This window comes from Taeniopygia guttata, chromosome 2, assembly GCF_048771995.1.
Source record: "Taeniopygia guttata chromosome 2, bTaeGut7.mat, whole genome shotgun sequence".
Classification (NCBI taxonomy): Eukaryota; Metazoa; Chordata; class Aves; order Passeriformes; family Estrildidae; genus Taeniopygia; species Taeniopygia guttata.
The window spans coordinates 85,703,343-85,724,485 of record NC_133026.1 but is presented as its reverse complement, the minus strand read 5'-3'; the positions used below and the strand labels follow the sequence as shown (position 1 = coordinate 85,724,485).

The window sequence follows — 21,143 nt, the reverse complement described above, 5'->3', positions numbered from 1 at the left end:
ACAGGAACGCATCCAGGTGGGATTGGCATGAGTCCAGAGAAGGAGACCCACGACCTCTCTGAGCCAGCCCAAGCGCTCTGCCGCCCTCACCGTAAAGCAGATCTTCCTCACGTTTCTTTCCCTAAGGTAAAAGTTTTCTTCCCTCCCGGAAAACCTTTTCACCCTTCGGGACACGAGCCGGGTGGGGAGTGGCGCTGCGGGCTCGGCTCCGGCCGCTCCTGCCGCGCTGTCCGGCCCGGGCCCGGTACGTGCTGCTGCGGCCGCGCTGCCGCCGGGCTCGGCCCAGCGCTGCACATCCCCGCCTTCCCCTTCCCTCCCTCCTTCCTTTCCCGTCCTTTCCGGCGGGCGGGCGCTCGGCGCCATGGGGCGGCGGCGGCTGCTGGCGGCGGCGGAGCAGCTGGCCGGGGCCTGCCCGGGACAGGCGCGATTCCTGCTGTAAGGAACCGCGGCGGGGAGGGGACGGGCGGGGCGGGAGCCCGGCGGGATGGCCCTGACGCTTTCCCTCTCTCCCGCGCAGGTGGATGCTCCGCAGCTCCCGAGGCGAGTGAGGGGCCCCGGGCACGGGCGGTGGAGCCGGGCCGGAGGAGGGCGGCTCGGAGCTCCCGCCGAGGGAGAGCGGCGCGGAGGCTGCGGAAGGACGGGAGCGTGGGAGTGAATGCCGGCTCGCCCTTTCTCTGCCTTCCCCCTGGCCCTGGGGGCTGCCGGCAGCCGTGGCGAGCTCGCCGGGAAGCAGGGCCGGGTGTCCCCTGGGGGCTTAGGGAGAGGAGCCCGAGTCCAGCTCCGGCAGCAGGAGATAATGAGGCAGATGCCAGGAGCGAGCCTCTTGTTGGCTCTGAAATTTATCTCAAAGCGTTTCTTCATTCTAGCCTGAGGTCGTGTCAACTTCTCACACTTAAAATGGGCAAAGAGCTTTCCGAGACTTTGGTGTCCCTAATCTGGTAGAAGACTGTGCCTACATGGAGCTCTTTGCAGAATTGTGAGCCTTGTTTGCTAAAGATTTTTAGGAAGGAATTGCATTTTTTTCAGGAAAATCTACAGTTACAGATCATGTAAATTTGCGCCATGCATTAATTTAGTCGGAATTGTACTCAGCTGAGTACATTCTGGTGCTCAGCTTCCTTTTGTGTTCTAGTGTTATCTTAAGCACAAAAACATATACCTAGGTAATGTTAAAATTGAAACACACCATTTAAAAGTTTGCTGATAAAACATAGTTATTTCATCCTTTTGCCTTTATTTATCCGTAGGTAATGAACGTGGATTAGGAAGGATATGTCCTTACTGCTTCCAGTTTCTGGTTCCTGATAGCTACCGGGTGCGCCTCAAACCAAAGATGAGAGTGACTCCGCAGATAGAGAAGGTTCTTAAACGAGAGGCAAAGAATTATAAACTTAACATGAAACAGACAAAGCTTTTGAGAAAGTACAGGGAGTCAAGAAGCATTCTGGTAAGGACAGTTATTTGGAACAGACATGTACATGATATTTCCTTAAATTTCATGTCCCTATTTCAGTAGCAAAAAAAAAAAAAAAAAAAAAAAAGAAGAGACAGAAGCCTTTCTCTTTGAAGAGGTGCCCACACATTTCTTTTTCACGAGCGTAAGACTTTTCCTTTCATTTTGGAATAACTTCTATACATAAACAACATTTTTAAAATCTACCTTCCACAGTAGGAAGGTAGATTTAAACACAGTGACAAGACCAGTAAGTTTTTCTCTCAAAAAAATACAGTGTGACTCCACATGCTAGAGAAGCTACACAAACATCTCATTTACTGCCTCTGTTTCAGTTTATCACTTGTTGAGCAAATATGTTTTAACATAAGCTTTACTTCATATATTTCACTAGCCTCTCATGGCTACATCAGATTATCATTACCATCTGTATTAATAATTTTTTTTACATTTGTCTGATTATTACTGTGTATAGGAACTAGTTTAAAACTAAACTACAGAAGTAATTTCTACAAATTGATGTTTTTCTTGAGGCCTCAGTTATTTTTCCTAAAAGTACTCAGGAATGTGACATTTAATTACTATTGGAAGAGAACAATAGTAAACATTTAACTAGTGTTTCCAAGGTATGTGCTATTTTAAAAACAGGTTATGTGAATGGTTGTTGTAGTAAATGAGACAGCACTCTATTGTGCCCAGCAGTTGCTGGCACACTTGGAATTTTCTTGGCTAGGAGTCTTGTGATTACAGGAGTAAATTTTGTGAAACCAAAAATTATTGGAAGAGTCCATTAAAAATTTTCAACCAAGGAATATATAGCCAAGATTTTTGCTGTCAGAGCAAGGCTGTCAGAGCAAAATTAGATGCTTCATAAAGGCACTCTCCCCAAATTGTAGATCAAAATTGAGCTTCAGAAAGGACATCTGAAAAGGTTCTTCACCCAGAGGGTGGTTAGGCACTGGAACAGGCTTCCCAGGGAAGGGGTCACAGCACCAAGGCTGACAGGAGTTTAAGAAGCATTGGGACAAGACCCAGGCACATGCTGTGATTCTTGGCATGTCCTGTGCTCAGCCAGGAGCTGAAATTTGATGATGCATGTGGGCCCTTCCAAATCAAGATGTTCTGTGATTCTCCAAACTGCTATCTTTGCTTTATTTTTCTGGTGTCATGAATGTTGAGGATACATTAAAAACTGTCCCTTTAAGCAACTGATGAACAGAGCAGTGTCCTATGAAATAATGATGGGCTCTTAGACTTACTGTGTAGCTGTAGAGTGTTTGTTAGAGACACACTGTGCATTCATATGAGTAGTTTAAAATTCAGTTTAAGTAGGTCCAGTTTAAACTCTGAGTAATATTTTAATCTTGGTATGTAATTACAGTTTGCTGTACTTGTGGTTTGTTCAGTTTGAATTTGTCCTGTGGATTATGATTTAAGTGTTTCTTGTCTTAAGTCTTTAAAAATGCTGTCAGCAACTGGCAGCTTTCAAAATTAGCAATGTAGATCCCTGTAATCTAATACCTGAGACTTGTGCAAATGAAAATTCCAGTGCAGCTGAGAATTAATGTGAGCAATAATGTGGCAAGTTGAACCTCTGAGAACTTTCTTAGCAAGTAGAACTTGATTTTAGATTGCTTCTGCCATGAGAAGCTATATAACATAGGGACTGTTTCAGGGCTGTAAAAATTTTTGGAGTTGACTGCTGATCCATTTCAGGGAATGGAAATTAGCTGTGAAGTGCTATGATTAATTCAGTAATTCCTGCATTGTAAAATGGTCACCTCCATTTATATTCCATGCAGTGCTAAGTCACCATGAAATGCTGAGTTTGTTTCCCACCCTGATTTCATTTATAAGAACTAAAAATACATCAGTTCCTGAGCACTAAAATAGTTAATGCTACTTCTTTTTTTTAGTTCATTAAGCTGACAAAATATAATGTCTAGAGGAAGTCAAAACACTTAACTAAAAATGTTTCATTTCAGCATCTCTAAAGGTGATTTTTAATAAACTATCTGAATTTACACACTTTGAAATGAAGAATGATTTGGTGTAGATGTTTTCAAAACTGCTTAGACATTTTGTGACAGTCTTTTGAGTATGTTATTTTTAACCAGAAGCGTCACGAAACTGTTTTTCTGTCAGTCTAATTGGTGCCTCAGAAAGCTGTCTGGCTGTATTACTTTCATATCTCTTAGTATGAGTAGTTGCCATGGCAGTAAGGGATATCAGGGATGCCTGACAGTCTCTGACTGGGTGATGTGATCAGTTCTGATGCACCTCTCAGCTTGGTGTGCTGCTGAAGTTCCCTGCAGCCTAGAGGTACACAGAGAGAAGAGAAAATGCCCTTTGTTTAGAACATCCTCCTTATTGTAATAAGTACTTTTGCCCTAATACAAAGCCTCACCTTGGTTCACTGAGACTTGCTGTTTTTAGTAAGACGGATGACTGGGTTTGAGAGTTCGGTAGTTTAAATATTTTATTCCAGGATTCCCTGAAAAGTGTGCAATATAACTTCATCAGGGGTACAATATGCCAGTGATTTTAGATGACAAAGAATGTCACATTTTTTAGCCAAATTCCTAATGAATAGGAATACTCCAGTATACTCAGTGTATCTGGTACACTCAAAATATGATTTGCCCAGTTGAGGAGCTGTTTCATGTCTTGACAGGATTCTCTGTATTTCACTGTACAATATTACATTCAGCAGTATGGGTCTTCTGAAACTAGTTTGTAGGGAATTGGAGTAATTTCTAGATAAACCTGAAGGACGTGATTGGCTTAAGAAGCCTGAATTAAAACACGAGTTACAAAGTTATAAACATATGTTACTTTTTAGTATCTCATGTTTCATTTAAGCAAATACTTAATTAAATGGAGAACAGTTTGGATAATTCTTCTAATGGCTTTATAACATAAAGGTGGAAGGACTGAAAGACAACTTGATATTTCCTTTCTTCTCTCCATAGCTGGTTACTTGCAAATCTTGCAACAAAACAACAAGATACTATGGTAAAAGCAGGGATTTTCTGGCAGCCAAAACACAAAATTGTGGCACTCCAGGTATCAAATCTAGCCTGAAGACACCAGATGTAAAAATTCAGTCTGCAAAGAAAATGACACCTGTAAGCTGCAGTTGGTTGGGATCTAAAGGGAACACTCCCTCATCACTTTCCAGGTACTTGTTTCTTTCCTATTTAAAGCAGCCCTTTGCCAAGTAGAGTGTATTAAATCTTGTTGATTTTAGATCAGTTATTTAATAAAGTTTAAATTGATAACTTAGTGTATTTCTCTGTTGGTACAGTTAAGGAGATCAATTTTAACTTTCCAGCCTTTAAAATCAGAGATTTTCATGAAAAGCCACTGTGTGCAAAGAATGCCCAGTTACATGTGTGCCTTTAGTGCAAAATGTCTGTCCTAAAATTTGCATGACAAAGTAACACTTCTGACTTCCCACTTGCACATAGAAATACACTGTTTCTCTTGGATATTTTTCATGTGTGCTTTCACAGTTACTTTATGTTAATTCTGATTTCTCCCTTTTAAGACATTTGAATCTTTTGTTTTCAGGACATGTGAATCTGGACACGCAACAACCAACTCTGCTTCCAAGACTCCTCGAAACTCCAAATTTCACTTTTCTAAACTAAAACGGATGCTTGACCTAGAAGAAAAAGAGAAAAGCCAGAAGGCAGATTTCAAAACCTTCTTGACTCTACTTTAGTTATACATTATTTCAAAGTAATAAAGATTACAGCAATAAATATTGCTCCAGTTTTAGTAAATCAACAAAGTGATTGCTTTACAACTCAAGCTAACATCCTGTACCTTGTGGAAGCATAGACCATGCTTTTTAGAAGGAAGGTCTGTTTCTAAGGGAAGTAATGGTCTCCCAGATATAGAGATGAGAAGATAGTCAGTTTAATATGCTTGGGGATCTTGAACATGTTTTGCAGTTTCTGATGACCCAAGAATTAAAAGCCAGGATTTATCCTTTGAGGAAGCTGATGATTGCCCCACCAGGACAATTTAATTGTCAAGATTAAAGATTTTCAATTTATGTTTGGCACAGAGCAAAGTATAACGTCACTGTTTAGGACTGAGATTATAGAGGTTATAGCCTGTTCTGCATACAGTCTGCAGTGATAGTTCTGCACATGGTGCTTCACATTTCCCCTCCCCCCACACCTGAAAAATAGAGCCAACTAGTAAATGCTTTTAACTTCCTTAGGTTTAAACATCTGTATTTTCCTTTCCTTTTGCTAGTTTAATGAATAATTTACTTTAAGTGCCTTTGGACTCAGTGAACACTGCTTAAGAAACAGAACCAGCAAATAACTTGGTGGACTGGGAAGCAGTCCAGGACAGGGGACAATAGTTTTTTGTAAACTGTACTTAAGAGTCTCAGAGATTGGCATGTAACCTTTTTGTAACTCCTGTACACTTGCACAATAACTGGAAGATGCATTGCTCATTGTCTCTTATGTACGTGTAGGATAAATGAACTGCCATTCTTTAATCAAAATACAAACCTTGGAGTGTTGCCTTTTCCAGTGTAGAACTTGGCATTAATTGACATGTTGCTGTACTTACAATCCAGTCCTCTGGAAAAATACTTCACTTTGTTGATGTCATATGTTCATTGCATGAAAGTATTTGAAAATACAAATTCTGCAATAAATTTTCTTATTAAAAGTACACACATCAGGTACTGCTCTGCTTCCCAAGAGGCCAATGTGAAACCAGCACAGGCATCTGCTGTGTTTTAAGGTGCACCAATGTTAACGTGTTTGTTAGATCAAAGCATATTTCCCCATTGTCCCTGTTTACAGTGCTTCTTACACACCATCTTGCAGTCTCAAGAGTGCATTCTTTTTGGATAAACTACAGAGAAGGGATAAAAGACATGAAGAGGGGAGCACAATCAGTGTGCAGAGAAAGCTAATGGGTGATCTATCCACAGGATCACAGGAGAGCCTGTCTAAATTACGCATTTCCAAAAATGTTTTGTGGGTGGTGAGCACTGAGCTACAGGCATTCTGCATACCAAATGTATTACCTTTGCATCACACTATTTGTTACCAGAGATAGAGCCTTATCATGCTCCAAACAACATCTTTTTTTGTTTGGAATTACCAGAGTTGTCAGATACATCTAGGTATGTTGTTAAAAGCAATTGTTATTGTGAGCTATTAGACTTTATTCTGGGAACACAGGGAAAGAAGTCATTCAGTACGTGCCTTTTCTTGTTTTACAAGCGTGCTTCAAAATGGTGGGTAGAAATAATCTCCAGTGCTTTATATATTACTCCTAAGCATTTAAGAGTGTTTTTTTTCTGTTAACTGGACTTTCACAGAATTGGTATATTGAAAGACAGACACACATATGTATAAACATCTCTCTGCACATAATATATATATATATATATAGTTATATACATACATACCCACACATCAGAGGCTTCCATGCAGACATATACTACACACACATACATGCATGTCATGCACTCTTCCCTTCAGGACACGTTACCTTCCTGTACTTGATGGAACACTGAAAGCTGTTGGCTGTGAGAGACTTGCTGAGCTTCCCTCCAAACCACTGCCAGGCCACATTACTGACTTGTGTTTGAAGAGCTGGAAGAACAGCTCAAGAGAGGAAATGCCTTCAATGATTTCAGAGAGGGCAGAACTGCAGGCAGACTTTGCACAGCAAGAGCAATACGGTCTCCATTAAGCATACAGTCCTGCAAAAAGGCCTTTGATTCGGTGAGAGTTATTTCCCAGCTCACACAAATCCTACTGGGCAATGTTATGTGTATCACTGGCAGTACTTGTGTTGTACCGCACTGAAAATGTTACAAAAGTGTGTCTTAGAATAACCAGCTCAACTAAATTTACAGTTCTAGAGGTAGAACATCAGACCCTTTAATGCACTGCCTTCTCACCAGAAACTGTCACACAAAATACAGGGAGTAATAAACCTCAAAATTAGTATCAAGCATTTACTCAGCATCATCACTGAGAGGAGATCTTGGCTGACTCCTAAGTATAGGGAGCAGCTGACATTAAAGCCGTTTCCCACCATGAGACTGAGAAGGCAAGCAGGGAACAGTAATTTTCAAAGATGTTTTTACAACAATGTTTTATTAAATATGAAAGAGCGTACATATAGGTGTTATTCTGAGGACATAAATTACACAAGGATTACAGGTTCTGTCAGAAAAGCACAATAATGAAAAGTCTTTACATTTCAAACTTTTCTTGTCAGCTTTTAACAAATAAGTCTATTTCTGTTGCAAACAAGTAATGAGTGCTATTGAACTTTTGCAAATTCCCACAAAAACATCATGCTTGGTAGGATACTTCAACTATTGTAGATATGAAGTCAGAATTAGATTCCTAAATAACACGATGGAAGAGATTTACTATTTAATCAAGATAAATGACACACTGAAATAGGAGCCGAGACAAAATTGGTCATTCATTAGAAAAAAATTCCACTTCAGACACTATGTTTGAGTCTGCTTTCTTTACTTGCAGGAATAATCGCTGTGATTAAATGTAATGAGCAGAACTGGCCTAAATATTCGTAAATATAACCATCAAATTTTAGATGTGCTGGTTTTCACTAATTTTCCCACTGAAAAAACCCCACACCCACAGATCTATTTCCTTATGTTTCAAAAGGCTCTTCTGCAGAGAGCCAACCAAGCCTATGTATGATTTCCACATCGTCCATGGTCATCTGCACCGCTGGTTACTACATCCTACATATGTGTTTAGGGTCATCATCGAAGTACCAGACTGAGTCACTACTGACTTGAGAAAGCAGAACTAGTCTGTGCAAGTTCTAACACAATGGTTTTTCTTAAGCTTCAGGTAAACAGGAATGTAATTTCATCATAATGAAAGCTCTCAATTTGACACTCAGAAGACTACTCAGATAAAATACACAATAAGCATGTGGTTTGGACTGTGTTGCTAGGGATTAACAGAGGTGCTTTAATATACTAATACAAACATTAACAGAGTGAGTTAGACAAGCTAATATTATTGCAGGCTGTAGTCTAATTTCCAAAAGAAGTCATGAAACATAATTTCTAAGAATGACAATTTTTGTAACTAAGGACTTCACATTTATTTTTAAAACCACAAAAGTGGGGTAGTATTCCTGGCATCTCAAAAAATTCTGCAAAAAACACAGTTTGAGTCTGCAGACACTAGAATATACATACAAGCAGTCCCAGTGACCTCCAAGGTAAGCATTCTCATATGGCAAAGTGCTGCAGGAATCTCTTTGCTTTTTTTTCAGAAAATGCTTAATAAAAGTGCAATATAGTGAAGCAAATACTCTAATTATTATGCCTTTATTATTAGATGAAAAATATTCAGATATTTTATAATTGTGCCTTTTGTAGGGCAGGCATTCTGTATTGCCTAGAGCCAGACCACATTAGAAGAGGTAAGCAGGCTATGCCCACACATTTTCTTTCCCAGGATGGCAACACCCCAAAGCAGTTCTGTGGTACAATCCCACCTACAGGTAAAACATTGTGCTGCCCAATCTCACAGTTATTTGTTTCGATGGAAGCTGACATGTGGTTTGCTTTACCTTTCCACCCAGGCATGTTCTCCCTTCTGTCTCCTCGGCACCCCACCCTTCCCCACCCAGCCTCTTTTCTTCCTGAGATGTCAGAAGTATGTACATTAAGCTTTGGAACCTGAGAATTTGGAGGTATTTTTTGACACTACAGGGCTGCATCTGTACTGTACCATGCTATCTCCTGCTATACTATTACAGTTACAGTATAAATCTCCTAACTACTTGAAACCCGACATCTTTCCCATATAAATAAAAAAAAAACCCAGCGTACCATTCAGCCATTAATATATGACACTTGCTCTAAGAGTGACTGTTGCCTTTCACAAGTCCTCTTTTCCAAACAAATATTGAGGGATCATTTCCAAAACTCCAGCAATGAAAAACTCCTTGAAGTAAACAATTTCACAGTAAAATGAAGAAAAATATACCCCGAAAATAACACTCTCTCAAAATTAAAACGTATATACATCAAGAAAAAGTTGAGGTTTTTTCCTCACTCGTTATCAGTTCTACATTACCTGTACATAAGCAATGTTACCACTAGGAGTTATGAATAGGAAAAACAAATCCAGTGAAGTAAGTGTCATGCTTTTTTTTAAAACTGTTGAGAGATCAAGAAAACTCAGCAGTCAACTTTATTATTATAACTAATTTCAATTCAGGCAGCAAAAGATTGCTTAAGCTTAATTCCCTATGATTCTGAGTATCCAACATAGATTTTACAGCACAGTCTAATAAGCCTTGTCACTGCACTTATGATCGATCACCTCTGGGAACAAATTAAGATTTCTATGTATGGAATTCAACCATGAACTCACTATTTATGCCTCTTGTTTTATGATTTGTTTTAGAATTCCTAATAGATTAAGCTGGTTTAATATTTATGGATAATCTCAGTTCAGTCAGAGAGGAAAAAAGAGCTTTTCCAACCAGGCTGGGCCTGGGAAAGAGCTGGAAAGGAATGGAAATAATTCTCTATCTTTCTTGTTCACATTGTTTATAGGCATGTTCTGCCACTGTGCATCATTCACTGAGCACCAATGGTGTAAGATGTTTTTACTTTAAGACCAATGAAATGAGTCTACATGATGCTCTCTACAAAAAGAGAAATGTATTTAAAATAAATCAGTTGAGTTAACTTCATCTAACCTTCTAAATTAGTCTCTTTGTTCCCATCCTACCTCCACAGCAACAAATATTTACCACAAATTTGGTGCTATTCTTTAGTAAAACTGACCTTTAACTGCAACTACAATGCACATACATGTGAGAATTTATGTGATGAGTTTAACATACGAGAACAGAACTATTTAAAACATTAAAATTGTATCAGAACATTTTCTTATCAAGAATCTACACTGAAAAGATGTCAGTAAGTGTTATTTAATTTTGTATATTACACTTAAACTAAATAAACTAAATCCTCTGGATTCAATATAGTCAGCTTTTTTTTCCTATGGAATGGAAAATTGCCGCTCAACACTTTAAAATTTTTGGACCTGTAGTGAGCTCTGATAACTATTTTGCACACTCCTATTTATCTGTCAGAATTTTTTAGGAAATTGTTATTCTACATTGCATGCTATAGACTATTATGTCAACAGCTTGCATTTCTATCTTTTCAGGCTTTTTCCCTACTTAACTGAGTCTAATTCATGGCAGCTTCCACGAGAAAAGGTAACTGGACTGAGTTACTTATGCCCAAGTGTATCTATTTTAAAGAGAGTGGTTATTCTCCATTCACATCCTGTAGGTATTCTAGTGATTAGCCCTGTAGAAGCCAGTAACAAGTGACAGATAACTACCTTGAACAATTTCACTCCAAGACTGTTTTGTATTGTTGTGGGTTTTGAAAAGAAAGAACAGCTTTTTGTAAAAAAATTTGCTTTCATGTGAGGTGTATTAAACTTGTAAACTGTGAACTTAACTGGTACAAAACAATGCCTGACAAGTGCAAAACCATAAACAAAATGCAATCATAAAACGATCCTGTGATATATCCAACTCAAAACAATTGCAGCCCAGGTTTTTTAGGTCATTGAAATGCCAAAGGTACAGGCAGGCATTTTTTAAATCACTCAATGATTACATGGCTCATTCCAATAGATTGAAAAGCTGTAACTTTCTGGCAATGTGCTAAATGCCTATCTGTATCTTTAAGCGAACCTAAAAGCTGATGTCTAGTATGGAAACAAGGATTCTTCAGAAATCCAGAATTGTTGGGAAGGATAGATAAGTATGATTAAGAACCACAATAGTACAGCCAGGACGAATATAACGCCCCCTACTGGCTGGACAATAACCGTACCTACAGAGGGATCCAAAGCTCAAATGGACTGTTCCATCTCACCCCCCAGAATGTATGGTTCACCCCACACCTGTAACCCTCCCCTGAACCATCAGGTGCCTGTGACCCCATTGGCCCAGGTCCTGTTCCAGCCCACCTTGGAGCGCCCTGATAAAGGGTCTCCGGGGGGCCAGACGCTCTCTTGGATCTTCCCCTCTCCTCCTGGAACTTCCTCCAGGAGTCCCTGCTCTTCCTTTTGTTTCTCCCCTCCCCATCACCTCAGGCCCAGCCACGTGCTGTGTCTAGCAGCTCGAGGCAGGGCCTCCCTGCATCCCGAATAAACCTTATCCTCCAAGAGCAACCAACAGAGATCTCTCACCTATATTCACCCAAATCCGTCCGTGGAACCCCCATCAACGTCTTAACATTCAGCAGTTCCCAGAAAAACACCACATTTATGCCATGCAACAGAGTTTTTTAACTGGGCAATAGTTTTCTGCTGTTTGAGTTATACACAGGCCTGAACAGTCTCCTCCTGTTGTGTGAGAAAAAGACAATAAAGATTTAGAAATATTTGCTGGAGCAGGTGAAGGTGGGGAGGTGGTAGCCCATGCTGGACTCCAGGGTTTCTCAGTGGAAGAGGATGCACAGTACAGCTGTATCACCATTTTGTTGCATGTACGGCTGGTACATTGTCAAATTTTAATAATGGGCACTTAGCAACTGAGATAGTTTAGAGAATGACCTTTCAATTTAATTAAAACTGTAAAATGGCTTCACATTTCTGGGATTAACCTTTTTAGATGGAAGCAGATGTTCCAGAAAGGGATTAAATTGCAAATGAATGGTCCCTCGATTGAGAAACTAAGCAGCTGTAAAAAGCTACTATTTCAAAACATAATTAAACTGGTCAATTTTATAGTTTCTACATGCTGACTTCTAAATGATACAAAAATATTGTAGTATTTTGAGTAGTTTGAAGATCTGCTCAGTGTAACATGATTAATATTTTCCAATAGAAAATTGTTTGTTAGCATTTACTTCCAAAAAACCCACATTGTTTTGGGAGTGGGTAATCTAAATGTAATGGACAGTAAGATCACTTTTAACTTTCCATTAAATTGCGTCTTCCTTCTTGCAAACATAAGCCTGTGATTTCCACATTTCACTCTCCCACTAGCAACGGAAATGTCTCAAGTTAGAATTAGGTTTTGATTATATATTGATCTACATTAAATACAGGGTACATAAGAAAAATCTTAGCATGTTTTTTTACAGGGCACCCAACTAAAATCTTTACAAAAGATAATTATTCATTCTTCCATGTAACAGACAGAGATGTCACTTTTATAAATGTACCCTTATGTTCACTCACCAATAAAATAGTAAACAAATCAACTTTTTAAACCATTTCTTATAAATTATTAAAGTATTTTTACTGACACTCTGCAACAATATACAAAAATAATACTACAAGAGTACCGATCGGTCTGGCCTACTCCTCATTTCACAGAAAAGCAGAGGTTGTGGGGGGGATGTTTGGTAATCAATCATCGCTGTAGATGTCTCCTGCAAACGGTAGGTGTACGTGGCTGCCCGTGACGTTGGGAAGTCGAGAGAGATCAGGCAGGTTCTGGATGCGTGACCTGAGTTCTTTCCGCACTTGGGACACTCTGGCTAACTTGCGTTTGTACTCCTGTAATGCAGAAGAATTCAATATGAGGTTTTATTGCTATTACCATCCCTTCTACTTACTGCACCTGACATTTTCCAAACTAAGTATTCCTTCTGCAAGTTAGGTAAACAGCCTTTAACAAGTGAGAACCCAGAGATTTGGGTATTTAGGAGGCAGATGTATCAGCTCCAGCATTTTCCCAGCAATGGACTTCAAAAGCATAACCACAGGATTATTTTGCCTTGAATTCTAAGAATATAAATGCTAAATAAGAAAGACAATCACAGCTAACTCAACCACAGGCTTTTCTCCATGTAACTAGGAGAATGGGATTATTCTTAAAACTTAATTAAGTAGTTGTTACACATACTCTATTATCAATAACAGAGGCAGGAAGGATAAACTTACTGATGTTAAAGAAGTTACTTTCATCTCATACTGCTGAAATAATAAAAAAAACAACCAAACACCCCCTAACTAGGCCTAACAGATTCCACCGAGCTGATCAGAGGCAAGTATTTTGTATTAACTTTTACAATAAAAACTTATTTCCTCAGTACATTTATGGATTTAACCCTGGGTTTTCAGAAACTTTTTGAATTGGGAATTTAGGATTTCATATTGTGTTGGAATACAGGTCAAACCACTCACAATTGATATAATGATTATGAGGCCTTTTTCACTTGAAACATTATATAAATAAAATTTAACATTGTAAATCAGTGCACTAGAATACAGTCAGTGGTCACCTCTTAGGAACACGAGGCATAATGGAGAAGAATACCAGCTTTTATAAAATTAAAACAGTTATTCCAGAATATAAAAAGATTAATGTATAATTCACAGGAATATTCAAATTTCAAATACTTGGAAACTGTGGAAAGCAGAAGAAACTAAGCACTAGCAGACAAAATACTTCATGAAAAAAATACCACAACTCACACACATCAAATGGAGATGTTTTCTAGTGTGGCTGCAGGTTTTGCTGCAGCCTGAGAATGGCTAGAAGTAACAACACATAGGTAATCTACAACTTGGATGATCAGCCCAGGGATAACCAAGATCTCATGACACTTCTAAATAACAGTGGAGGAAAAATCTACATGATCCTGCAACAGTAACAAATACAAACACTTGATAGTTCCAGAAGTACGAAAACACTGCGCAAATGTCCATAAAAGGTAACAATCCTGCTGTTTCTTTCCAAGCTCTAAACATAATTTTAAATATGTTACTATATTGTTAATAACATGGAGTAATAAGGAAGAACAATGAAAAGACCTTATCATAAAAAAAACCCAATACAATAGAAAAATGTAGTAAAGAATGTTAGATAACTGGGACATGACCAAGACTATTGGACAAGGTCCAACACAAATTTTAAAAGCTTGCAACTACATGACCTTCCTCCTAAGGACAATAAGACAACCATGAGATACCTTAAATTCTTAATGAGAATAGTAATGGGTAGCTAAAAAAAAATTATCAAATCTTTACACAGAAAGAAAAAGTGTCCCTGAATGAGGATCATCATTCCTTGGTATCATTTATATTTCAAAATCAAATATTACATGCGGATTCTTATGAGATACTAAACACAGTGAATATACTACAGATGCCCAGGCAGTGGAACTGTAAACACTTGGTAACAGTACACAGGGTAAAGCAGCATTTATTTTAGGATACAGGTTGCCAAAGAAGTCTTACAACTCTGAGTCCCTTGGTCCTGTAAAAACCATCGCTTGCTCACACTTGTCCATAATGTTCTCTTCAGTGTAAGCGACTTCAGGACACGGCTGTGGAAATTAAGGTCTGTATCCTGACATTGTACCCCTACACTAATGCTCAAAGGCCACAAATACTTCACTGTTTCATTTTACAGCAGCATCCAGAGGTCTCACTGAGCAGACTGTGCAAGAAGTGTAGTCTTTTGCCAGCATGCAAAAGGCCAATCACAGGCATTCTCACTATGCATTTTAGTCCAGGATGCAAAGACTCCTGACTATTATTTTAGGGAATAGATTTTAATGCCAGAGGACAAGACCAGATTCAGATTTTATTGTTTAATAAAACAACCATTTTGGTGCTATATAGAATACTAGTTAACTAGAATCCCTATTTTCAGAAGCAGGATGCCTGGAGATTGCTCACTTGGAAACAAAGATTTTGAGAAGGCTAGGTGATTTTGCCTCCACTGTAAAAGATATACTGCTGTACAGAAGAGGATGAGCAGAACTGTAAGCAGAATCAAAACACTCAAGAGGCCTAAAAATCATAAAATATATTAACTACAAAATCCCTCATGCAGTTAATTCTTGTAAAGAGTTGAATCCTGACCAAGTTCATTCTCTATCAATGAAGAATATAAAGCAACAAATTGGTATTCCTTCACAAGCTTGGAGCCTGAAGCTAGGCAAATAGACACAGTCACTTAGCAACAGACTCAGCACTATGTTCTTGCTAGACTTTACTCCAAAACCTGAAGTGTGCCTTATATTAGATTGTCATTTCCTTGACTCCCTAAAGTTCCCTTTAGCTGATAATAAATCATTTCCATAACAACATTGCATTTCTGACATCCAGCATTTTCCATATAAATCTGTCTGGGACTTGTTGCCTAGTGACTATCAGCTTGATCAATACTATTAACAGTAGGCTCCTTTTCCTCACTAAGGAAAATGTTCTCATAAATTGTGTCTCCCACATAACACAGTCATCTTCCTCTCACCAACATGTCTCGCATAATGCACTCTAGGGAGGCAAAATTTTTTCCTGAAGCCTTCTCATAAATATGAAACTCTGAGAAAATTTGCTCCAAGTTTTTACTGCAAAACTAGAGTAGAAAAAAAAAAAAAGTAAGTAAGGTTTAACAGCTGATTATATTATTGATGCAGCATATAGAATGCAATTTTAATCCAATTTTGGTAATCCAAAGTATATGTGAGATCTGAAACTGCAGGTTAGATGTTCACAGCTATCCTCCCCCACAGGAGAGAGATTGTTCACCTATCCAGAGCACCTAATTGCCCATGACACTCCTGAAACGATTCTAGAAATCACTGGAGATGTCCAGTTTTTATGACTGGTGAGAAAGTCCAAAAGAGGACTGATTTTCAAGTACAGTGACTCAGCAGTTTAGAGGTATTTTCAAGGCAGCTGCTGTTCACAGTTTGATTCTATTTAAAACCAATAACCTCTTCTGAAAGGTTTGCTTGTGTATTTTTATGGCTGTTATTGTAGACCTGGCATGACCTAAGTAGTCCTGGACTGCTGGAATACAAGTACTCATTATCAACAACACTCACTGTATGTGCAGCCTTTACTGTTTTATAATAGCACACACATACACCTACAGCCTTTTTCCTCATTGTGTATGTTGAGAGTGTGACAATGAGAGCAGAGAACTGGGAACTGGGATATCTAGGTGTTATTTCTAGTATTGTTGTTCCATTAGAAATGCTAGATGTTATACAACCAAGTAACAATTTAATCCTATTTTTGACACTTTTAACTGTGGAAATGTGCATAGAGAATTTCAATTTGATCGTCATTATGCTGATTTTAGGATAAACTTCAAATTACCCCTGTATAAATATGGCAAGATTTGAGATATTTACTCAAGGATAGGCAGAAGTATGATGCTTTATTTTGCTATACTGAGCTTAATCTGCATTTCTTCCAGATCAAACAAGCTGTGCACTGCAGAGAATATATTCCCTTCCAAATAAAGTAGATCTTTATGAAGATGTTCTACACTAGGAAGGTGGTACAGATAAAAAACTTCATGGATTTGCTTTCCCTTTATAACATTGATAGGACTTTGAACCTTCATCTGACCACTGAGGCTACAGTACATACCAAAATACAGTGGGGTAGAGTATGTATAGCAATGCAAGAATAAATGGTTTGCAGGAAAGATTTAATCTGCACCCTCATTAGCTACAGAAAGGTAAGGTGGAAATAAATACTTCAATACAGAGAAACAAAACCCAGATGTTTAAAAGGCTTTTAAGGTGTTGAGGGCATGTGTGTACATCAGCATCCATGGCCTGTATGTACACAGCATTTAAAACTGAGATCTCTGACTTTCTAGGTCCGTTCCAACCTTCAGTTTCAGATACAGATGTCAGAGCTGCATCACAGAGCAAAGACTTCTCCTGTACTGTGTCCAACAGTGCAGAAACTACTAGAACTCTTTGAAGGTTCAGATGAAAGTAAATGTCATATCATAGCCTGATATCTAGATTCTGAACTTCAGAATCACAGTATTTATAGACTCAACCTAGCTAGACTCTACCTCCCTAGACTCCATCTCACCCAGTTTGGGTATTTTTCTGCAAGGGAAGACTGACAATTAGACTTAGAGGACTCAGGTAAGCCTCACTTGGAAAACTGATGAGCATGGTTAAATTTTGTGCTGCCTTTAAAAATTTGGCATGGCTTGCATTTGTCAGCAGTACAATTAAAAGCTCAACCTATTTACCAGTGTTTAATAAATGAAGCCCTGAAATAACTTTAAGAGACTGAACCAATATCCATAAACTTCACACACAAGGTAGAAGAACTAAGGACAGTTATGACAATCTTAGGAAAGGACGGACTTGGCTAACCTTCCATTGCGCATTGCCTACTTCCTAGAAAAGATATTTCTGGAAGTAAGCTTCAACTTTTTAAATATGTTAATATCTAACTGTTTTGCATTTGGTCTTGCCAGGTTTTGAACTAAGTAAATAGCACCGAAGCAATGAGCAACTATGTGGTGACTGCTTTCTTTATTTTGTTTTGTTCTATGCACTGCCCCATGCATCACTTACTGTACACATTATTCTGTGCATAGATTTTCTAATATTCTCAGGTTTTCTAATGGCAAGCTTCATCATTACAAAACACAATTTATTCTTCAGAAACCTTCTTTGAGCTGACAGATGAAAATTAAATGCATCCTCTAATTCTAGGTATCTAATTTTTCTTAGTACTTAAAATTTCCAAGGTATTAACACTTCAAAGAAATTTTCTAAGTTAAAGTATTAGACACTCCTCAGTTTGTCTGCAAGTGAAGCAATGGGAAGCAATCAATTCAGAAGATTGAAACACACAAACTGAATTAGTGACCATCTGGGGAAAAGCTTGATTATGTGTCTTTGCCTACCATCAACTGCTATGATGTGGTACAGACTGGAATACACTGCAGACCTTCAGACCACAAATTCCTGTCTGGAACAGCAGCAGATAAAAACAAAGCATTTTATAAGGAAACTTCCCATCTGAAGTGTGACTATCACAAATGCAAAGTCTTCTCAGTGGCCATAAATTATTCTTCCTATTTCTTGAAAATGCAATTTTTGTCCAGCTCCTTCCAGACTAAAACAGTATCTCATTCACAGCAGCCTTGACTCTTAGTCCCCATCTCCATTCCTGGAACATTGCTCCTAGAATCAACCTGTTTTGATTCTGTCTGTTCAATGCCTCTCAGACTCCTATCAGAGCTCTATTCAGACAGAATACAAACACTCACAACTAGTTTTTGCCTACCTCTACCCATTTCTAGCTTTTCTGATTCTGATCTACATTTCTCCCTCTCCAATCCTGGTCTCCATTTATCATTCTCTCTATAGCTCTGGTTCCAGTTACACTTGTTTCTCCCCAGCCCTATACTTAGCCTGTCCCTATTCTCCACCTATATAAGATCTTCAGATATAACAGATCATCAGATCTATCACCTCACATCAGTTTTTGCTTCCTTTGTCTTAGTCCAAATGAATTCCAGTTGAATTCAGTCCTACGTGGTATTACACCCTTCTCAGGCAGCTAATCCTATTCCATTATTTACTGTAATGTCTAGTCCCAGATCCCTTCTTAATCTTCACAGACTCTGATGCCAAGTTCCATATGAACTTATCCAAGTTTTGCATTCAAACCCATTGGCTCCCATCTCCCCATTATTTAGACTCATGGGAGCCCTGGACAACCCACCCATGGAAGAAGTTCTTACATCACAGAGAGCAAGTAGCCAAGCAGCACATGACCAGCCCAGAGAACAACTGTACATGGTTGCAGTTGCAGAAATCTTCGTTAGCCGAGCTGGAAAACTCTCTGGCAAAGATCCTCACAGAAATTAGTAATGTTTTAAATAATCTCTGATGAGCATAATAAAAGTAAGATTTTTTCCAAAGGGTTGTAATTTTATTGAATTCAGGTTCATTTTCATTAGTATATTAAAATGCATGTCCCCTCAGAAAAAACTATTTCCCCATTTCATGTTTTGAGGAAAAACATAAATTACTTAAAGCTAATTTTTATGATTATTTTATTATAAACCTGTCTTTAGCCTTTCTGTTGAAGATTGTGTTGCCAAAGAGTTGCCCAATGTTTGTAAAAGTAGAAGAAAACAAAACAGGACTTGGAAGCCTTCAGGGAGGTGGTGGAGTCACCATCCCTGGAGGTGTTCAAGAGGCACTTGGATCTGGTAGTGGGTGATGTGGTTTAGGGGTTACAGTGGTAGTGCTGCGTGGACAGTTGGGCTGGATTGGCTTGAAGGCTCTTCCAATCTTGATGATTCTACGAGTAAACTTAATTAGCAGGGATATTACTAGGCTGGCTTAGTTTATATTTATCTTCCTTCAGTCATAAAAGGTCCAGAGTGATGACTACTAATTTATAAAATAAATTACTATATAAAGACATTTATTTAATTAGTCAATGTCTATGGGACTATGATTTCATTTAAAGCATTTCAGTACGGCAGATATGAGCAGCAGCTGAAATGAAGGATGCCTGCCTGAGGTTACACATGGTCTACTTGTGCTTTATTATTTGATACAGCATTTATTTAGCCATTATAATAAATGCAAAGCTACACACTTCCAAGAGATGTTTAAATTATATTAAATTCTTAAGTTTCAAACACTGGCTGACAGAATGAAGCTTTGGAGAACTTTTGATGATAAGTAATCAAGTACTTCAGAACAATTCTAAGCAATTTTGCTCAAATACTCAAGTTGCTACTCTGCACATACACACAAGGGATAAAGCAGAACAGTTCTGAAAATAAGAAAATTAAAAAATTTGAAAGGCTGGAGGCTTATACATCGCTTCTTGAAGTTTAACCTATTCATGGAAGATCTACATGAAATCCAAATTACAGGGTATCGTGTTTAATTTTAAAAGAATTTAAAATGAATGAAGAATTTTGATGGTCTATTAGAAAAGCATGCCTTTAGCAATGCATGAACAGCTGTGAAAAGTCTTCAGGCTCAAATATTTACTGTACCTAACAGATGAACTGTAAAATTCGAATGTGTAAGATGCACATTCCTTAGTTGATGCATCTCTTGCTTGTAGGTCATTACAACAGTCTTAGTTCCAACTTCAGATTTCACATGTGCAACTCTCTCAACCTAAGTACTATAAGTGTTGAACTGCAAAAACGTGGACTGTGTAGTTCATTATTTGCAGACACAAATGGACATCTTAAAGCATGAAACTGCTGTAAAGCTAAGACTACATGTTCTTATTTTGAAGATGAAAGTGAATCTGAGAATGAAAGTTAACACAGCAGGTCACTAGGTAGGGATTTATCTATAGCTAGCCAGGTCACAACTGTCTCAGATCTTTGTCAAAGACAGATCTACATAATGTAGAAGCATAAAACCTAATTTTATTGTATCAAGGTTAAGCACTAGTAGCAGTCTAATTCAAGCAGCATAGAACTCAAAGTAGGGTAACATACGTAGCTGTTGCAGCTGCAGTATAGAACTACTCAGTGTTAACCTCTGGTCAAGAAAGAAAATGAGAAAACATAATTGTGACCTGAGAAAGAGTATAAGCTTCATTTAGGGTGATATAAATAAAGGCAGTGAAGATAGAGTACCCCAAATTTCTGCTACAGGTGAGCACACACTGGTGACCTTGTTCATTTAAATAATCTATCAGTGTAGAGTCTATCTGTGCAAAAGTGGTCTTGGACATTTTTAAGAAATTCTTCCAACTACCCTTTTTTTTTTTTTTTTTAATAATTCATGTCCATCTTTTCCAAGTTCATAAATTATTTTTATCCTATCCAAATAAAGAGCTGTGAAAGACAGCCACCTTAAATTTCAAAACAGTCTTACTTGAACACCATG

The 21,143-nt window shown here is 38.4% G+C and overlaps 2 protein-coding genes across 2 annotated transcripts in view; one reads left to right on the top strand and one right to left on the bottom strand.

Moving 5' to 3' along the window:
* Positions 1-282: 282 nt before the first annotated feature.
* RMP24 (ribonuclease MRP subunit p24) lies at positions 283-6,154 on the top strand. The gene is made up of 5 exons (XM_030265763.4): positions 283-435; positions 518-540; positions 1,248-1,447; positions 4,426-4,634; positions 5,027-6,154. Exons 1-5 carry the CDS (start codon positions 362-364, stop codon positions 5,178-5,180), a joined length of 660 nt encoding a protein of 219 aa, XP_030121623.4. The 5' UTR covers positions 283-361; the 3' UTR covers positions 5,181-6,154.
* Positions 6,155-7,580: 1,426 nt separating this feature from the next.
* The window catches only part of RPRD1A (regulation of nuclear pre-mRNA domain containing 1A), a 43,829-nt gene continuing 30,266 nt past the window's right edge, over positions 7,581-21,143 (bottom strand). Inside the window, exon 7 of the mRNA XM_002186909.7 lies at positions 7,581-13,041. Within this exon, the coding sequence (XP_002186945.1) occupies positions 12,892-13,041 (150 nt within the window). The 3' untranslated portion in view covers positions 7,581-12,891. The remainder of the gene's footprint in view (positions 13,042-21,143) is intronic.

What these genes read in the sequence shown, in the direction of transcription:
- RMP24 (XM_030265763.4), top strand. Translation starts at nt 362, where the DNA reads ATGGGGCGGCGGCGGCTGCTGGCGGCGGCGGAGCAGCTGGCCGGGGCC. An exon ending in GGACAGGCGCGATTCCTGCT is followed by an intron (nt 436 to 517) that starts GTAAGGAACCGC and finishes TCTCCCGCGCAG; the next exon opens with GTGGATGCTCCGCAGCTCCC. An exon ending in GGGAGTCAAGAAGCATTCTG is followed by an intron (nt 1,448 to 4,425) that starts GTAAGGACAGTT and finishes TTCTCTCCATAG; the next exon opens with CTGGTTACTTGCAAATCTTG.